At 37.7% G+C, this 19,818-nt stretch overlaps 3 protein-coding genes and 1 long non-coding RNA gene across 4 annotated transcripts in view; 1 reads left to right on the forward strand and 3 right to left on the reverse strand.

The window, feature by feature from the left end:
• LOC114824246 (putative disease resistance protein RGA3) overlaps positions 1-14,858 on the reverse strand; it is a 29,473-nt gene extending 14,615 nt beyond the window's left edge. The window contains exons 1-8 of the mRNA XM_070819455.1: positions 11,818-14,858; positions 11,383-11,742; positions 11,172-11,248; positions 10,825-10,897; positions 10,530-10,725; positions 10,267-10,404; positions 9,996-10,140; positions 9,592-9,733 (exon numbers count right to left, since the gene is read on the reverse strand). Coding sequence (XP_070675556.1) covers positions 11,384-11,742; positions 11,818-14,764 — 3,306 coding nt within the window. The 5' untranslated portion in view covers positions 14,765-14,858 and the 3' untranslated portion in view covers positions 9,592-9,733; positions 9,996-10,140; positions 10,267-10,404; ... (2 more) ...; positions 11,172-11,248; position 11,383. The remainder of the gene's footprint in view (positions 1-9,591; positions 9,734-9,995; positions 10,141-10,266; positions 10,405-10,529; positions 10,726-10,824; positions 10,898-11,171; positions 11,249-11,382; positions 11,743-11,817) is intronic.
• The window catches only part of LOC103451551 (putative disease resistance protein RGA1), a 71,748-nt gene that overhangs the window by 9,782 nt on the left and 42,148 nt on the right, over positions 1-19,818 (reverse strand). The gene's annotated exons all lie outside the window — the stretch shown is intronic.
• Positions 6,110-8,368, forward strand: LOC139194593 (uncharacterized). Its single transcript, XR_011579563.1, has 4 exons — positions 6,110-6,238; positions 6,346-6,498; positions 6,944-7,121; positions 8,041-8,368. It is a non-coding gene; the product is annotated as an uncharacterized lncRNA (long non-coding RNA).
• Positions 15,827-18,651, reverse strand: LOC139194592 (zinc finger CCCH domain-containing protein 32-like). The gene is made up of 5 exons (XM_070819462.1): positions 18,457-18,651; positions 18,164-18,376; positions 17,563-17,625; positions 17,321-17,401; positions 15,827-17,184 (listed from the first exon to the last, which is right to left on the reverse strand). Exons 2-5 carry the CDS (start codon positions 18,299-18,301, stop codon positions 17,026-17,028), a joined length of 441 nt encoding a protein of 146 aa, XP_070675563.1. The 5' UTR covers positions 18,302-18,376; positions 18,457-18,651; the 3' UTR covers positions 15,827-17,025.

Consider the following 19,818-nt stretch of genomic DNA (forward strand, 5'->3'; position numbering starts at 1 on the left):
ACACTAGGAACTGAAATGGACGGAAATTGAATTAAAAGACTAACAACAATGAAAACTAACTAAATAATATAATTTAATAATGGGGGGGGGGTTTGGTTTTGACGAGAAGTAAATTAAACTTAAATAAATTACAGAATTGACAAAAGCATGAAATTAAGGTGAAAGGATAGGTGACGGATTAGCTAGAGGGTTTTTCTCCACACATGACACATATGCAACCTAAATTGATTTTCAGTTGTTCTTTCAATAAATTGTGAATCTCAATACTTCAGATTAACCGTGAACAACACTTTTTTAATCTTCAAGTTTTCCCTAAGTTATTGAATTGGACGGAAAAACGCATACAACAATTCAAAACATTCTTCAAAAGTCCTCTACGTGAAAAGCACAATAGAGATACAATCAAAGATCATTAAACTCTGTGAAAACTATAAGCATTGACGAGGCATTCGTAACTATGAAAAGCATGATACTTTTGCCAAGAATTTACTTAACGTGATTGTGACTAGCAACCTTCACTACTTGTGAATATAAGTTCATAACGATTAGGTGAAATTCACTTATATTCTAGCATCAAATTCATGCATGTAAATTAAGTATGCATTCTTAATCGACATACAAAAATAAGTTATCAATCAAGCAGTTAAGCAAATTAAATCACAACTGAAGGTAATCAATTCATATTACAAATATATTCATGGCTTTGAATTAACCTCTAGCCAAAATAAATTTAGTTACACATTATTAAAACAGAAATAAAATAAAAGTTTGAAAAGATTTAACCGAGAGATAAAGGAGTTTTTGCTTCTGTCCGTGGCTTCTGTTTTCCTTTCCTTGCTTTGGAGCTTCTGTTTTGCTCCCACCAGCTACCACGGGGCAGCTCTTGTTTCTCTCAGTCCTTCACATTGCACAAACCTTTCCAAGTGCTCACGCTGCCAGATGCCAAGAGGAAGCAGCAACCTCGTGTCCCCTGCTGCAAGAGCAGCCTTTGTTTCTTGTCTTTGCACCACCAGCTACATGCACCGCAAGGCACCTGCACCGAGGCTCCCTTCTCCTATATTTCTGCGCTGCCAAGGGCAGCCTTGGTTTCTGGTCACCTCGGCACCGCCAAGACAACAGCCCTCCACTCGGTGCTGTTTTATTCCTCCGAGTTGCTGCCCCGTGGTCTCTGACCTTGCTGCCAAGAGGCAGATTTTTGCTCTCTGTCCTCGAGGCTAATGCCTCCTCTCGGTTTTCTCTCCTGCACAGCAGCAAGTGCTGCTTATTTCTTTTCTTTGTTCCCCCCCCCCCGCTGTCTCCTTGGATTCTTCTTCTGCTCCCTTTTCCGCGTTCCCTCTCTCCCCGCGTCAATCTCTCCCCGTCTCTTCTTCTTTTCTGTTATGCCACAAAACATGAATCATGATGATGTTTCAAACATCATCATGATTTATCATTATTATTTCTTTTATTGATTTTATTTAAAAGCCGATCTACACAGACAGGCTTGACGAATTTATTACATAAAATTTCACTTGTTCTATTTTTATTTTCTTTGCATAACAAATCCTATAAACACAAAAATAACGCAAATAGCTCAAAAATATAAGGAACTAACTAAGAAAAGACGAGTGAATTCGAAGTAAAAATATATATAAATATGATCCGATCATGCTTACAAATAATTACTCTACGAGCATGAAAAGAAAGCTCGTCCAACTGCAGGAATCCGAAAGTCGGATTCAAAGTGATCACCAGAGGTTCGTTGCTAGATTCCGAAAGCAACTGATGCCTTCCCCTTCTGGTGTTTTGCTAAGTACTGGGGTGCCACATGATCAATCTCCAGTGCCTCCCCCTTCTGGGGTACTTCCGAGTACTGAGGCTTCACATGAGCAACCTTTGTGAAGGCTCCATCCTGTTTGTTTGTTTTAACTCATGTGTATGTATATATCTGTAATTTCTTGGAGATATTAATAAATAAGCTTTATTTCATTCAATGTATTGTGCCAAATACAATAAAGCATATACTTCACTAAGATGTGGTACTTCTGGACCAAATATTAATTTATCTTTACCCTCACGAAGATAAATGATTATTCTTAGTGTCTTCATCATATGAGTATTCAACTCATAATCTTCAATCCATATGGTTCTTTTAATATCATAAATATCATGGATAAGATTCGTGTTGGTAGATTGTTCGATCTGTAGCTCGAGACAATAATTCCTTCAACACTTTATAATTTTTTCTAGACTCTTCAGGAGTCCCAATTTAATATCATCAACTCTTCAAGAGTTCTAATTTAATGTCATTGACTCTTGCAAGAGATTTTAGTATGTTGCAACAATATCATAATGATAGTACTCACTAAGGCAATTTATATCATCCATTGATATTGAGTATATATTTTATGCTTTACCCTTCAGGGGCTTACTTCAAGCAATTTGAATCCTTCAAGGATTTTCTACACTTCATGACACATTTTCCTTTGGAATTTATACAGAGCAATTTGCTCCCATGTATACTTGAGGGATTTACTTATGGAGATATGATGTGGGCGACTCACAACCCTTCGTATATAATTCTCCATTTATATGAACTCGTTTACAACCTTGTGTCATATCATGTGAGTGTATTTCACTGTATTACAAATGCCCATATGTAACCTCCTTGGTTCAACATCTTTTGGCTATTTGTATTGTATTCAAATATATAGGTCAATTTTTCCACGTTCTTACAACATTGTAATGGAATTGCCTTTCTCCATTTTTGGCCAATAATTTTTCTTTTGTCGACGAACAAAAGAACATGACTCAATATTAACACAGTTCATTGATGAATTTTGTAGCTACTTGTAAAAAACCAAAATTATCATTGGTTATCATCAATCCGTGATCCCATATTCTCATGTGCATGCGCATGCATAAAAACTTTTCATTTCTTTTGGATATCCATTGCCTCTTCAAGGGCATTACACTATCTCTTCCAGGATAGTCGTAATTTAGAGAATGCGGATCATAGCCTCTTCCTGAGCGTTATAGAGCTTGGATCTTAATCTCCACTTCCGGGAGTTGAGTCATTGGAACTTATACGTCTATCATGCTACATGCATGAGACATCAATATTCTCATGTCCGTGGATTGTCCTATCTGGGAGGAATATCCATGCGGCGACTGTCATGCTTCTGGCATGCACAACAGTTATGCTTCGGGAATGCAATAGTTCAGTAGTGCCATATTATTCTTCTTTCGAATAACTGAACCTTTTGAGTCTAAAAATCTGCCACGCTTCAGGCGTGCAACAGATAAATCATTTACTGCCTCACTATATTGTCCAATGAGGACATCAATTCTTGTAGGCACATTTGCAGTAAGTATATGTGATTTCATCACTTTCGTTGCATCATTCAATTATTCCAATTTCATTTTCTCATTGTTTGTTTCGTGAATCAAAATAAGACAAATTATCTTCGTTCTTCTGGAACGGTCTTTTCTCATCATTCTTCTGGAATGATATTTTCTCATCGTTCTTCTGGAACAATGTTATTTTCTCCCCCTAATGGCAGGAAAACTGTCTTATCAAAATCATAGTCCGTAAATCATGCGGTAGACATATCCCCAGTCAAGGGTTCCAAATATTGAATGATAGATAGTGTTCAACATCAATGCCCAATCAGCGATGATGTCTCATTTCAGTACGTTGTGGCAGTGTAATAGGCACATAGATAATACAACCAAAAACTCGTGAAAGTATAATGCTTGGCTGGTTCCCAAACACGAGTTGTACTGAGAAGTATTGATGGTTGGTAACATGTCTCAATCGAATTAATAATGCATCATGTAAAGTTTACATGTTCCCATGTAGAAAATTGGCAATTTCGTTTTCATGAGCAGAGCGTTGGTAATTAATTTCACCCACTTAATAAATGCTTCTGCTAAACCATTTTGAGTATGAACATGAGGAACTTCTGGTCCTTGTTTAATAGTCTGTGAACTGAGACTCTTATGTCCTTTATTATAGTTAAGTTGAGGCACTGCGGTACTTTAAACTTACGATACTCATTAAGGAATTTCATGTCCTGATCTTCAGGATCAAAGGACTTCATGCCTGATCTTTTTGTATGATGGAACTTCGGGTCCAATCATTTTATATGATGAGGATCAAGAAACTGCAGGTTCTGATCTGATCAAGGAACTTTGGGTCTTATATATACTCATTGTAATAAAAGATAAGTACAATAAATAAATTAAAGCAATAGGCGGTAATTCCAGCCATAGTAAATAAATTGAACAATAAATAAATTAAAGCTTGTGACAAGGGCTTTAATTCAGCACCATTCACATAAATCAAAACTTAAAGCAGTAGGCGGTAAAACCGTCCATGATAAATAAATTGTTTTAAAGTAAATAGAACTTGTGACATGTGCTTTAAACCAACACCATGCACATAAATATCAAAGCTTTAAAGCAAAGGGTAATAATTATACCCACTGTAAATAAATTGCTTTAAATAAATAGAACTTGTGAAAGTGTTTTAAGCCAACACCATTCACATAAATAAATATATACATAATTTCTTCTTTCTTTTCAGATGGTGTAACACCATAAAAAAACCTTTACCTTTATTATTATTTTTCTTATTCATTCACATGCTACAACATTCCAACAACTTTTGTTTTTATTTCTTTTATTTTACATGGTGCAACGCACCTTTCTAAATCATTGGCCCCATTTCCCCTTTTCTTTGTCTATCTCTACCAGTCTCGAAACCCAGTACCAGCTGGGTTGTTGTGGGGGTTACACAAAACCAATTCAATCCAAAAAAGCTACCAGATACTGGCGTTGTTCTCGCATGGCCCAAAGAACATGGCATCGCAAAGCAAGAATCTCTCCACAGAGACATAGATGACAGTGAGGTTGAGGAGGAACAAGAGAGGGAGGCCTGTGTGGAGTCAGTCATGCCATCACCATCTCAAACAACTGAGGATTCATGGAGGTCCACGAGATTCATTGAGAACGACACGATCTGGGTTTCCAAGTTTGATGAGATTCTTCTGGATCTCTAGAAACCAGTTGCCAGGTACGAGTTTTCTTATCTCGTGACTACTTCATGTCATTGTAAATTTCAATTCGCACCGGGATTCGGTGGGGCGCTTCTGGCGTGGTGGGAGAAACGAAAAATGGACATACCTTTGCTTGTTTTGCTGCACCTTTGTTTGTCTGTAAGATCTCTCCATCTTTCTTGTCCACGAGAGAAAAATAGATTGCAGGTCTAGCAGGGATAAGGATTAGCACATCAATAGTTAGAGTGATAAAAGAAAAAGTGATAAAAGAAAGGTTGATGGATATTTGTGGCAAGATGATCTTCCCTGTTTGACATGTCTGGCTTGCCGTCTCTACTCTGTGAGATTTTAGCTGACCGAGGTGAGAGGTAGATAATGCTTCACCAGATTTATGATATTGTGCTTTCCACTGACATGAGAGATTCTCGTGCTGATAACGTGTTGTAAAATCGACTGTGGGTGCAGTGGAATAAATGAAACAAGACACAAAATTTACGAGGTTCCTCTACAGTCAGTGTGACTGGAGTACGTCCTCGGGGCAGCAGTGGTGCTTTCCATTATAATTTGAAATAATAGGAGTACAAAGATAACTCTCTCTATTATCTCCTCTCCTCTTCCTCTCATTTCTCTCTTTCTTTTCCTTCCTTTCTCTCCCATGAACCTCTCACATTCATCTCTCACTTTGTTGTGTTTCATAAGGCTTGCTTTTATAGAAGCAAGTCACAAGCAGCATAGTGAAAGGCAAATGAATGGGTTAGTGGCCAGCCATCCATTCACCTTTACAACATATTTTTTAATGAAAAGTTATTTTTAAAAATAAAGTAAATAGTATCAAAAAAAGATATATATGCGATTTTTCGTTAAAAATAAATAGTACCGAAAATATTTTGTTAAACCTCGTTTTTTTTTTTATCAAATTAGCCATATATCTTTTGTACATAAAGCCGGAGGCCCAGTTTGGGGTCACGGGGTTTGGACAAAAATACTAGGACGAAAACGACCCTCAGCCAAAAAAATCAAAGCGGCAAAAAAGAATGCATAAAATAATCGAAGGATAATTTTGTAAATTTACTTTTTAATAAAATAATGCCCTGCTTCTTCTACAATCTTCCACACCGTTCCATTTTCTCAGTAGGCACCGATCAGTCGAACACCGTCCAGGAATGCGTCTCCGAATTCATTAGCTTCGTCACCAGCGAGTAATTTTCACCTCTCTCTCTCTCTCTATCTCTCTTTCTCTCTCTACTGTTATTTACTTTGCCTTTCAATCGGAATTTTTTGTATTGGGGTTTTTTGGGGTGTCTAGGGCCCGCGATAAGTGCTAGAAGGAGAAGCGAAAGACCATAAACGGCGACGATTTGTTGTGGGCGATGGCCACGTTAGGGTTTGAGGACTATATTTGCATATAGTTAGTATTTAGGATCTTATATTTTTGGCTTTTCAAGAGCAGCGGCAGGAGGTACCTTTTCGTTTTTCTATTTTTTTAATTTCTAATTTTTCTGCAAGATATGAAAATATTGTATGAATCTCATGTACGATTATCGCCAAATGTATATATCTTTAGTGGAATTCTTGAGAAAATCCAAGCTGAATTCCATTCTGATTGAAAGAAATTTAATACCAGAAAGCTTGGCTCCCCTTCTGATTTGAAGAAATTTTTTTCTTGGATTAAACTACTAGATTAATTGTATTTTGTGGGTTCAATTAGGGATGTTTTTAGGATTTTATTTTATTTTATTACACCAATGGACTCAAGTTTCGGAGTCTTCAGTTATTGTTAACTTTTTTTTATCGAAAGTGTTTTTTTCACCTTTTGGTTTACGCTTCTCTGAGATATCGAAGATATAGTTAATGATTTCATGTTTTTTTAATTGTGTTACATCTTAATTTGATGGTGTTTACAGAAGGATACATGTAGATGTAGCAACTGTTTTGTAAGAGCCAAAGAAAATGTACATCGGCTTGGGTTAGCAGCTGCTCTTTCATCCCACAGATGGAGACGCTATTGATATTGAGTAATCTTCAAAGAAAGTCACCTCTTCAGAGAAGTAATATGGCAGCATTCGTTAAGCACTTTCCAAGGTACGGACTTCACCAATCCCAGGTTTTAGTTTGTTTCTAATTTATTGAGTTTTTAGGGGCATATTATGTAATTAAAGGGGAAGGAGGGGTCCAATTTGGTTTCGAAATCTTGAATCTGATCAAATGAAAGAATCAAAATTCAAAGATAATATGCCACCAATCATAGGACTCTGACTTCCAACTTTGCTGCTGCACTGAAGCATCATACTTTTCTTCATACGTTGGAAACATTTTTTTTTTGGTTTTTTTACTGATATTAGTAGCTTTTTAGGGTTTAACCATTTGATTTCACAGATTCATTAGAGACACATTACATAGTTACATTTTAAATTCGTATTTCATAACTTGGTTGCTTGATTCTAATGTCGATTCGTTACAACAGAAGTGAACTTTTTCTACTTTAAGCATGGAATTTTTGCTTTTGTTTTTATTGTTGTTGCCTTGATTGTGGATATCTGACTGATTAATACTCCATCATATATTGAGCAATATCGTGCGGCTCAAAGAATTTCGTATGTGTTTACGCATATTTTGTACTCTGAATAATTGTAATCAAATTCCATTGCTCCTAAGCTAAGGTCAGAATTTGTAGCATATAAGGGAAGGTTAGCAGATACTTACCAATTATCCAAAGCTGGATATTAAGTTCTTTAACATTAATATCTTTTTGTATGTGTAGCATCTGCTTGGAAAAGGTTTCAACTTTATTTTTTATTTGTTGGATGATCAATTGATGTATTTTATGAAAGTTGATCTGCAAGATGTAAAGATGATTTCTTTGTTTATGTATACTGTTTAATTATATCAATGGAAATTGGTGCTGCCATTGTGGCAGTAGATGAATTTCTGGCTTTTGAGATGAAGTACTAAAAAATTTTGATTTCTTTTTTCTTTACATGCTTTTCTTTTAATTTTGCAGGAATTCTCACGTTGCTTTGATTAAGTTATACATGGCCATGATAAGGTATTGCTCATACCCACAAACATTTTGTACATGTGTGGCATTAATATATTTTGTTTTCTGATTGAATTTGTTTTCATTCAATGGGGTTGGTGAGTTAAATAGCAAGTGGCTTTTTAATCGTGTTTAAATTGAAGTCCTGATTTCGTTGGTTTTGTTCATAATTAGTGTGTTATGTTGTTTTCCTGTGTGTTTTATGTGTTTGTTAATTTATGGGAGTCTTCACAAGAAATGTTGTGTACAAAAATATTTTTCTTCCATCAAATGTATGATAACGTTACATTCATTCTTTTAATGTTTAATTTACTTTTCAAATCCATGTAGATAAATGCATTTAAATTGTATAAGTCATGCGTAGAATGCCGGAATGCCGTAATTATAGAAGGGCCTTCCACACGAGCTAATCAACATAGAGGCTTTGAACAAAAAAAATCGACATAGGGGCACAAAAATGCACGAGATCTAACATTAAACATCTAAAAACGTCCGTTGCTTCACGATAATACCATTGTTACAATGTGGCCGCAAACCGAGAGATTTGGATCGTTCAAGAGAGTGAGATATGAGTCGTTCAAGTTTTTAGGTTTTTGTGAGGTGGATCATTGAAAGTTTTTAGGTTTTTGTGAGGTGGATCATTGAAATGTGAGGACTGTAAATTAAATTGAATTGTCCGAATCTCTTAATTGACAAACATCGAACACAAAGATAACGAGTGGATCTCAATCCCCAAATTATTGTCGTTGGTTGGTTCCTTTTCCTTTTCCTTTTCGCTACTGTTGTGTAATTTACATTACTGGTATCTCCACATTTTAATTCTACAACTGGAAACAAAAGCAACCCAAAGAAGGCCAAACTACAAGGCCAGTCCTGAGTATTTTCAAGCTTGGGGCGAACGCTCAAAATGTCTTTTTTTAATACACCAACATATAATAAAAAAAATATTTAAAGAGGGCTGGAACCCAGTCGAAGCTGGGGGGCTAGGCCCTCACGCTCATATTATATTACTAGAAGAAAAACATACAACGGGGGGACATGGTACTTAAATCCGTTGATTAAAAGCAAAATCATATACAACCACTTCGAGCAGTCAACATGGCCATCACATGAATCCAAAAAGTTGACGCTCCATTCACCGCAAATAATGCACGGAAGATAACAAAATTACTACTACTTAAAACTCATAACATTGAGTAAAAAGAATCATCTGAAAAGATGAACAGATGCATTAATTCTATTAGAGAAGCCAATCATGCGGTATACTTTGAAGAAGATGAGGAATACCTGATCAACATACATGTTGACCATTCAAAGTGCAAATTTAGAAGTGATATGCTCCAAGTATGATATTGGACAGAAAAGACCAGGCAGATTCAACCAGTTCTGCTATGTCCGGCTGGGTGAGAGCAGCTAAAGACATGATTGTTCCCTAATAACATGAATAAATTGAGTAAACACCAAAAGTATAGCAGCAAGGGAAGGAGATGTGAAGTAGATGAAGAGATGCAAAACCTGTGAATGTCCAACAGCAAAGACTTTGGAGCTTGTTGTTGATATATGCAACCCATCATTTCTGTCTCTTCTGATAAAGATGTGTGTCCATGACTCCTTCGTGTTCCACGCACATTCCCTACGCATACATCGAAACCTTCATCTGCAAGGACAAATCCCAGCGATTCTTCTCAAGAATTTAAAATGTATCCCATGGATGTTCATCACTTTACCCAATAGTTAGTTTCAAGAAAAGAAAATTTAACAGAACCTCAAAAACTTCAGATCAGGGAGCACCATATAGTGACCTATACATTCAAATTCTGAAATAATCAACTTAGTGGTATGTTGAAAAAAATCGAAAGGAGCTATAAAAGTAAGGCTTTTCACTAATCAGGCGTCGAGAGATTCAATATTTTACTCACATATCAGTTATGGGGAAACACTCCCCACCAAAGCAATCTCATTAGCCCTTCACATCTCAAACTAAACAGAAATTGCACTAACAAACACGACTTCTATTAGTCCTTCACATTCCAAACCCAGTAAGTAGCCATCTTTCGTCTGAATCTGGAAAACAAGCAGTGAATTTACTTAATCTTGGTATCTCAAAGTTACTCAGTTTAATCACAAATTTAACAATTTAACATATAAATGGGCAATTTTTAGTGAAACATTAATTAGTATAGTACTCACTGTTTGCTCGGAGCAAGAGTAAATTTGATCTGCTGCAGATTTGAAGATGTCCTCTCATGCTTCCATGCAACACTGAGATATTTGATCCGCTGTTGAAGCTCAACACGAACATTGTGTATAAAATACGCGACCATCCAACTACACAGTTCAAAACTCAATTTAGAGCTCTTTCTAGTGAGATATTAATGGAAGAAACAAGGTACAGAACAAGCACACTAAATAACAATGCAAGCAAACCAACAAAGAAAAATATGAAGAGGGACCTTGCATGGGCGGCTACTTTCCATATTGTCAGTTAGTTTTATGGTGGAAACTCAAACCAGTCCTCCATTTATCGCATCCGCAGAAATGAGGCACATGTATAAGCAAAAGCTGTATGGTTATTCGCTTCCTTCATCCCATGTGTTTCTTCTTTGAGTCAGTACTACATATCCATGAAAGTAAATTAAGAAGCAAAACCTGAACCAGAAAAGTTTGAAAGCCTTATTATGTAGTTTGGAAATTGCCGAAAACTGACACGGTTGTGCAACATAATAATTGAGTTGAAGAAGTCCGTACAAATTGTCATCTGGCCGGTTGCTTGGTAGCTTCAATTCCATCTAAACTCCTAAACCGTCTTTGGATTCAGTACCTGAAAAAGACAAGTAGGGAAATTAAAGAGAAATTAAAAAAAAATTGAGGTAAACACTGCGGGTGGCTCAGTGGTTGGGGACAAATTCCAAATTCGCCTTTTACACGGCACATCTTTGTTCGATTTTTGGTGCTAGTGAACCACACGATGGTGGCCGTAGAGAGGCTAAAATGCAACCTCCAAAAGAGTAGACTGCCGTGGTAAAGTCACTAGTTGGTTCCATTTTGAAAATAAATAAATAAATAAATGAAGTTAGTGGGTAAGGAATGCATACCGCTTTGCTGTGGAATCGGTGTTGGTCAACGAGAAAGCAAAAGTGTGAAGAAAATCTTTGACCATATGGTATGTCATCTGAAAAGAAAAATAAAATGCTGGTGATGAATGAAGAATGAAGAATAAAACTAAGAAACGATATTGGCATTTGAATATTTCAGAGTTTATACTGAATTTGGCAAGTGCAAATTGAAACAAGTTAGAAAACGCACCTTAACAAATGGTAATGTATGGGATGTGAGCAATCTTAGGCCAGTCCTCACCTACTTCCTCCTCGCATCTTTCTCTTAACATGGGGCAACTCATAATTCTCAATCCATTTAAGTTGGGGAGTCGACGAATCCCTTCTGGCAGTGATGCCAAATTAGGGCAACATATAAGTACAAGGTGCTGCAGTGACGTGAGATTGCTTATTTCTTCCGGTAGTGATACCAAATTTGGGAAAAACATAATCGTAAGTGATTGGAGTGATGGGAGGTTGACGACCACTTCCGGCGGTAATGTCAGATCAGAGCAATTTCCAATTGTAAGCACCTGAAGTGATGTAAGATTGGCGATCCCTTCTGACATTGATGTCAAATTGGAGCAATCTCCAATTCCAAGCTCCCGAAAGGCTGCGAGGTTGCCCATCCCATGATATGGTAGTAATGCCAAATTTGGGCAATCGGCAATGTAAAGCGATTGGAGTGATGGGACGTTGCCCATTCCTTGTGACGTTAGACATTCCAAATCCTCAATTTTAATGAGTGACAGACGTGTTAATTTGGAGAGATGAGGGGAAGAAGAAGAGGCAGAAACATCAACACCAACATCATGTGTAATATCAGATGCTCCTCTAACAAACAAGGAATCAACAACCTTCCAGCTGCTCCTCTCGAGATCTAATCTCTCCACATTTGGATACAGAGGCATGGAAGTTAGATTAGGACACTCATCAATAGTCAATTGAGAAAGACAGGGAAAAGAAGGCAACGACAGATTTTCCGTTGATGAAGAAGAAGAAGCATTGTTATGAGTGTGCGCCCTCCACCATCCCTTCAGAACAGGGCAACCTAATAAGGAGAGCTCCTCCAGGGAGGGAAAGAATGAGATCTTCATCATCTCATCACTCATACTATTACTGCTGGTGGTATTGTCTGATATGTACTCCAACTTCTCAAACCCGTCAAGAGAAAGAGACTTAAGGGATGGGAAACGATCCAAGGGTGGAAGATGTTGGCACCTATGACACCCAGTCAATGTGAGATCAACAAGATTTATGAGAGAAGAAAACCAACTCGCAAACGTCACACCACCATAATGAGACACGGACAACTTCTTTAGATTTGAATGGGGTTGCAACACTTCAATTGACATTATAATATCCTTCTCATCAACTGCGTTTACATCTTCTCCACGTTTCCACTTTAAAGTCAATGAATGGAGATGCTGTTTCTCCTTGAGAGGCGTACCAACATTTGAATCTGACATCACATCTTTCTCCTGCCTCAAAATTATAATTTCTAACTGTCCCCTTAATTCCCTAAGCTTTCCCAGTTCACCAAGACCAGCACTGTCCCTCAACAAAGAATTGTTTTCGCTTAAAACAAATTTATCCAATGTACGAAGACCGGTCAGCTCCCCCAATCCACGTGGCATTCGAGTCAATTTATCACAGCCTTCCAAGATGAGATGCCTTAAGTTTATCATGTTTTTGATGTCTCTAGGCAATTCCACAAGCTCCTGGCAGTAAGAGAGATCAAGTGTTTCCAAATTCGAAAGTCCAACTATCCAATCTGGAAGTCTCTCGATGCGATTACCACTAAGATCAAGATATCTCAAATGTTTGACTTTTTTAAGACAAATAGGTAATTTTGAAATTCCAAAATCTTTGAGACTCAACATACGCAACGACTTAAAATTTGAAATAATTGTAACGCAAAATGAATTACATAATGAACTACTTCTATGCTGTTGGCAAGGAAGAAGAAAAGTTCGTATCTTTTTTGCTTTTAGCAAGGAAGCTGGCACTTCCCATTTCAACGGATCAACCTGAAAACTGAAAGATACATGACGAAGCTTTTCATGAAATTTCTTTTGGTTCAGATCAACAATGGTGCTTCCGACCCCTGACACTAAGATTGCAAGTTCATTCATGAGATCGTGCATTTTACAACTTGTTATTATACCAAACTCATCTTTTTCTTCTTCTTGAAAAAACGATCTGCACAACAATTCCATATAATACTCATACGCAACATCCTCCAAACTCTCGTTTTCACCGGATGACTTAATGAACCCTTGCGCCACCCAAAGTCTAATCAACATCGGTATAGAGATCTCATAATCAGGTGGGAACAAGCTACAGTAAGCAAAACAATGCTTCAAATGTGATGGGAGCACATCATAACTTAGTTTAAGTGTCGGTAAAATTTCATTTTCATCCTGATTTATTCTTGAAAGTTTATTTTCTTTGAAATTCAACCATTCTGTTTCATGATATTTGGTGCGCAACATCCCACCTATTGTCCTTATAGCAAGTGGAACTCCCTGACATTTTCTTGCAACCTCCTTCCCAATTGCCTTAATTGTTGAATTCTCTGGCTCTTTTCCATCTTTAAAAGCCATTTCCTTAAATAAAGACCAACTTTCCTCTTGATTCAAACCCCTTAAGCTGTACGGTTTAGCTGTGTCTGATATCTTCGCAACTGTTTCACTACGAGTGGTTATCAGTATTCTACTACCTTTTCCACCCCCCATTAACAAGTACTTCAAGCTAAGCCATTTCTCCCGATTCTCATTCCACACATCATCCAACACAATTAGGTATTTCTTTCCACCTACTTTTCTTCTAAGATCATTTTGCAGCTCATCCATATCAATCTTGTCAACTTTTAGTATTTTCTTAACGACTATATCCAACTCAAATACATTAGAGATACATGACCATATTTTCAACTCAAAATGATTTTGAATCACCTCATCGTTGAATATGAGTTGGGCAAGAGCAGTTTTCCCCAATCCTCCAAATCCAACTATGGAAATGGTTGACACATTCTCAGTTGAGATGGGATCCAACAAAAGTTGAATAATTGCCTTTTTATCTGCATCTCTCCCTATAACATTTTCCTTAGGGACAAATGAGTGAGTGATCCTCTCTCTAATTATAAATCGTGTATCTTCACGATTTACTTCTAAGGGAAAGGCTCTACGAGATGCAACCTCACGAAGCCTCTTGTTAATATCTTTTATCTTATGACCCATCTTTAGCCGAAAAGCAAGTTGATTTGAGCTAGAGAAGAAGAGGCGTACCTTCCTTGACATCTTAGTATTGCCACACATCATTTGTCTCTGCTGAGCTTCAGTATTAAACTCATCCAGCAGGTCATCGGCTTCATAAACTGCATCTTCTACGCTTTCGAGCCATAGTTTGACTTCATTGTTGGTTTGCTTTTGCTCAACGTCAAGAAGAACACCTTGGAATCCGGCAACAATCTCCTGGAGCTTGTGGAGCTCATCTTGGACACCCCAAATCAATCCGATCTCTTGGAAAGCAAGGGAGCCTAGCCTTCCGATGATCTGTGCTGCAACGTTGAATAGAACTCCTTCCGCCATTTCTTGTATTCAGGACAAGTAAATATACAAGTGAAGTGAATTAAAGTAGTGAAAGATGCCTCCCCCTGCTCGTCTTTATAAACCCTTCTCTCATCCAACCACTCACACATCATTTCATGTATAAAATATAAACAAAGACTGGTGAATATATTACTGCCGGCCTTAATAATTGAAAGTTGATTTTTAATGCGGAAAGGGATCCCTCCGGATCCATTACGTGGAGATTCTAAATATCCCCACATCTTAGCTGTTTATTATATATCGTGTGGTCAGTTTTTATCAGGTACTATTTGTGTTTAATTTTAAATAATAAAAATCAATTGATTTATAACTGCACGATACACAATAAACAACTGAGATGTGAGGATCCTTAAAATCCCCGCGTAAGAGATCCGGAGGAGATTCTTTTCCTTTTAATGCCGGGTCCTTCACGTTGTGCTGTAATTTGCTTGGCATCTTCAGTACTTATTTATTCATCGATCCTCATCCTTGCGTAATTAATAATTGTACATTATTATAAAAGTGGATGACCCACCTGAAGAAATATGCACAGTACATCATTTCTTGTCAGCCAACAAATGTTAAAGTTTTTATCAGTCAACAAATGTTGAATTATTGTCGACCAACAAATGTTGAAGATGTGCTGCCTACTTTCACATTTCTTGGCCTAGCAAAGAAGATATAGTTTCTCTGTATAAAGGTCTATCAGCTCACAAATATGATAGTGAAGAATAGACACAATGTATTGTTTCCATTACTTTGTAATTTCAGTATGATAAATGAGAGAGACTGCTGCTGCTGACCAAAGGACAAAACTCAAGCGAAGATACGTATATATCATTGGAAGGGCATACACAGCATAGATTATTTTGTTTCAGGACTGCAGCAAAGGTTTTCCAGTCAAGGAACCTTCTGTCATCTTGCTCCTTTATTCTAAAGGACCTTTTGGATAGATAACCATTTCATAAGGTTTTTCAGCAACCAGAGGCAAATTTGTTTTTCGAGTTACAACTTATAATGTGTTGCCGTGTCATCTGATTCCTATATTGAGCACATTACACATAAACATTATTCCTACATTAACCATACAACTACTGATGTTCATTGACACATGTTCTAAACTCGGGCCCACCGTACAACCCTACAATATTTGGGGGCATGAGACAGTAGCAAATCTGGATAGGTACCTTTGGGTTTCGAACCTGAGACCACACGGCACAATCCCATGTGCCTCAGCCACCCTATTGAGCCCCTGTTGGTTGATGCCCATTAAATATCAAAATGTCTCCTTAAATTACATCAATCACCAATCAGATTTATACAACGCTGAGCACTAACTTCTTCACAACTCAATGCCAAAGATTCTTGCACAAAAAATAACCTTAATAAAAGAAGACTGCTAACGAGACCAAAGTAAACAAACACACCTACCTATACTGCAGAACCATCAAAATGAAAAACATGTTTGCTCAACCCATAAACATAGTATGACAGCCTTTTCTTTGCCACCTAATTAAGGAGGTCAACCAGGTATACCTTTAGATGTGATAGTAGCATACCACAATCCGCTTTTGGAAAAAGATTACTGTTTAATCGAGTAAAAGAAAAACAACTCTTGGGTCTTCCAAATTGGATAACCAAGTGACGAACTAGATAACTTCTAACAGCGGAATTTAAAAAAAAAAAAAAATTAAAGATTCATCAAAAGTAATATAAAACAACTTTGCATACCGGACGGAGTGGGAGACCCATCGATCGGACTAAGGAGACAAGTTATTCTCGGTACAGTTCAATCCCGAGGATGATGATACCTACAAGATGATCCATGTTTACAGTCCCCAGTTTTCAGATAATACTGGCATTCAAGTTCGCCAGGCCTCTCTGGGAAAACTTGTCCACTCGGGTTGCTGCTAGAAGGACCAACAGAAGAGGTTATGGAGGTATAAGGGCTTGCAAGTCCGTGTGTTGGAGAAGATAGCTGTGTTATTCCATATAAAGAAGTTGCTCCAACTGTGGGTTGAGCTCCAGGAGATAGTACAGGACTAAGAGGTGCGTGCACCAAGTAATAACATATTACTATTAGTAATGAACTTCAATCATATATCAACCTGAATATGTCTTTATCATACCGAATACGGACTCCAACCCGGAATCGGAACAACTCCAGGAGGAATCAAGACAGGACCGTAAGTCCCTTGCACATATGATCCAGTTAATAGTGGAAGCCTAGCCACCCTCAAACTGGTGGATGCCCCCCCCCCCTACTGTTCTGCCAAAGGAACAGGAGACTGCACCGACGGATAAAATTGGGGTGCAGAAGCCGGTATTGTTGTTCCAGCAGGCTGTGGGTGATGGAATTTACAGGTTATGCCAAATTTGTATTGCCCCGTTTTCAAATAGTAGGAGCATTCATTCTCGCCCTGTTTTAAAAAATAAAAATAAATAAATAAATAAATAACTGTGAGCCACTTGCTGCACAAATTTCTCAAAAGTCTACACACACCCATATGTGGATGAGAGGGAAACAGAGGGGCAGAGTCAGAGTGGAAATCAAACCGGTCGTAATGGGTATCCATGTTTTGGATGGTGGAACTTGCAGGACGCACCAAATTTACAGGTCCCAGTCTTCAAATAATACTGCACATTGGACAAACATATGCCACAATCACATATGAAGTTCAAAGCTCAAACAAATAAATGAACAACATAACAAAGTTGCCGAAAAGTTTCCAGATCTACATTGTCATTATCAGGCCGGAAATTCACATTTTACAACAGATCAGAAAACTACTGCATACCTGACATATAGGTTCCCCCACTCTCTCTGGGTAATCCCCTGTAGCTCTTACAACTGCCACGACCTACGTTCAGCATCAAACCGAAATCATTAACAAAAGATAACAAAATTCACAAGCAAAGACGATTTCAGTTACCAATAAAATCCAAGCAGTTGTAAGTAACTAAGACAACATTTCCCACTGCACGAGCCCAAAACACAAATATTAGGCCTAATATTTTCATCAAATATAGACTAGTTTAACTATGTCGAATAAATTCCAAAAAAAGTTCCCATTTCTTTTCCCCAGCTTTCTCACAAACAAACAATCATCTAGTTTCACGTAAAGGGACAAAAAACTACCTGCAACAAAACACTTAAAAAGGTCGTACCCAGTGCACAAGGCTCCCGCTTTACGCAGGGTCTGGGAGAGGTGAATGTCGGCTAGCCTTACCTCCATTTACGCAACAAAACACTCAAACTCACGAAAATTCAATGTCCTGTTGCAGTCACCTATCACTGAAAGCTTGAGTACTAGTTTACAAATCAAAACCCGCAATTAAGCAGTACTAAAAAGCTCAGTAACCGATTGCAATGCAAGTTTACAACGAACAAGGACTTACCGCAGCACGATCACGAGGATGGTTGTACCGGCACCGACCACCGTATCCACAGAACCCGGTTCGCATGTAGTAGACACAGTTGGGCACGCCAGGTCTCTCCGGGTATGACTCGCTGCTCGTCAGCCCCAATTGCCACATTTGCTCTAAAATTCACCCCCAAACCAGAACAAAACCCCAATCACAACCCCACATTACCAAACCAAACACAAAACCCTAGAAACCCAGAATACGAAATTAGCCCAAATCGAGCTCAAACGAAGCGAAATTAAAACGCCGAGCAAGTAAAGGAGTACCTTCAAGGCCGGAGATCCGATGATGAGGATGATGGAGCCAGGGTGGCCAGCAGAGACCCAACCGGATATTGAACAACAGGCATATCAACGAGAGATGAAGCTGAGAGGTTGTACCTCATGGTCTGCACTGGATGGTCAAATTTGCATGTAGATCCAAAGTTGCACTGACCAAATTTGCATGTAGTACACGGTTGCACGCCCTGACAAACAAAAGCACGTTAATTTTCTCCCTAGAATATGACATTGTCAACAAATTAATGAAATATACGCAATTCGCCATATATATGGGGTAATGCTCGTAATAATCGACATAGGGGTTTTGAACAAAAAAAATAAAATCAACATAGGGGCACAAAAAGGCACGACATGTAACATTAAACATCTAAAAAGGTGCTTCACAATAATATATTTGTTACAATGTAGCCGCAAACCGAGAGATTTTGACCATTCAAGTGAGAGTGAGATATGAGACGTTCAAGTTTTTAGATTTTTGTGAGGTGATTCACTGAAATATAAGGATTGTAAATTAAAATTGAATTATCCGAATCTTTTAATTGACGAACATCGAACATAAAGATAACGAGTGAATCTCAATCCCCAAATTATAGTCGTTGGTTGGTTCCTTTTCCTTTTTGCTACTTTTGTGTTCCCATGTGGTATTTGGTTATAGTTAATTTACAATACTGGTATCACCACATTTTAATTCTACTACAACTGGAAACAAAAGGAACCCAAAGAAGGCCAAACTACAAGGCTAGTCCTGAGTATTTTGGTGTCGGAACCAACCCTCAAAATGTGCCTTTTTTAATGAGTGATGATATTCTCACCCGGTGTCTTATTTCCCCACCCACCATTTAATGAAAATGTTAATAACATATTTATCATTTTAAAAGAAGACTTTTAAACCCCTATTTAATTCAGTACTAAAATTTTGAAAAAACGAAAAATAATTTAAAATAATAAATAAATAATGGTGGGTGGGGTGTGATATCTTGGTGGAAAGAGGTTGGGAAAAATTTGGGTTAGAATGGACAGAAAGGTTTAAGGAAGGAATTGTCGTGTGCTAGATGAAAGTGAGAAACTTCAATGAAGAAAAAAGAGAATTAGGTGTGAGATTTACGGTTTTGACAAAAAATGTATGAAGAATGGTGGTTTGGGGATCCGGGGTCTCTGGAGGGCGTCGTTGGGTGTAAAGAAGATGATGAATGTCTAGGTCTTAGGTTTTGCATTTTCTTTCTTTTTTTTTCTATTTTTATTTATTTATTTATAATATTATTTAAACATATATTACTTATTTAAAAAAAATATTATGGTGATTTTGGGAATAATGATTGGTGGGGAAATAACATTTTACTTTTTAAA

Source organism: Malus domestica, chromosome 03 (genome assembly GCF_042453785.1).
Source record: "Malus domestica chromosome 03, GDT2T_hap1".
In the NCBI taxonomy this organism is placed as follows: Eukaryota; Viridiplantae; Streptophyta; class Magnoliopsida; order Rosales; family Rosaceae; genus Malus; species Malus domestica.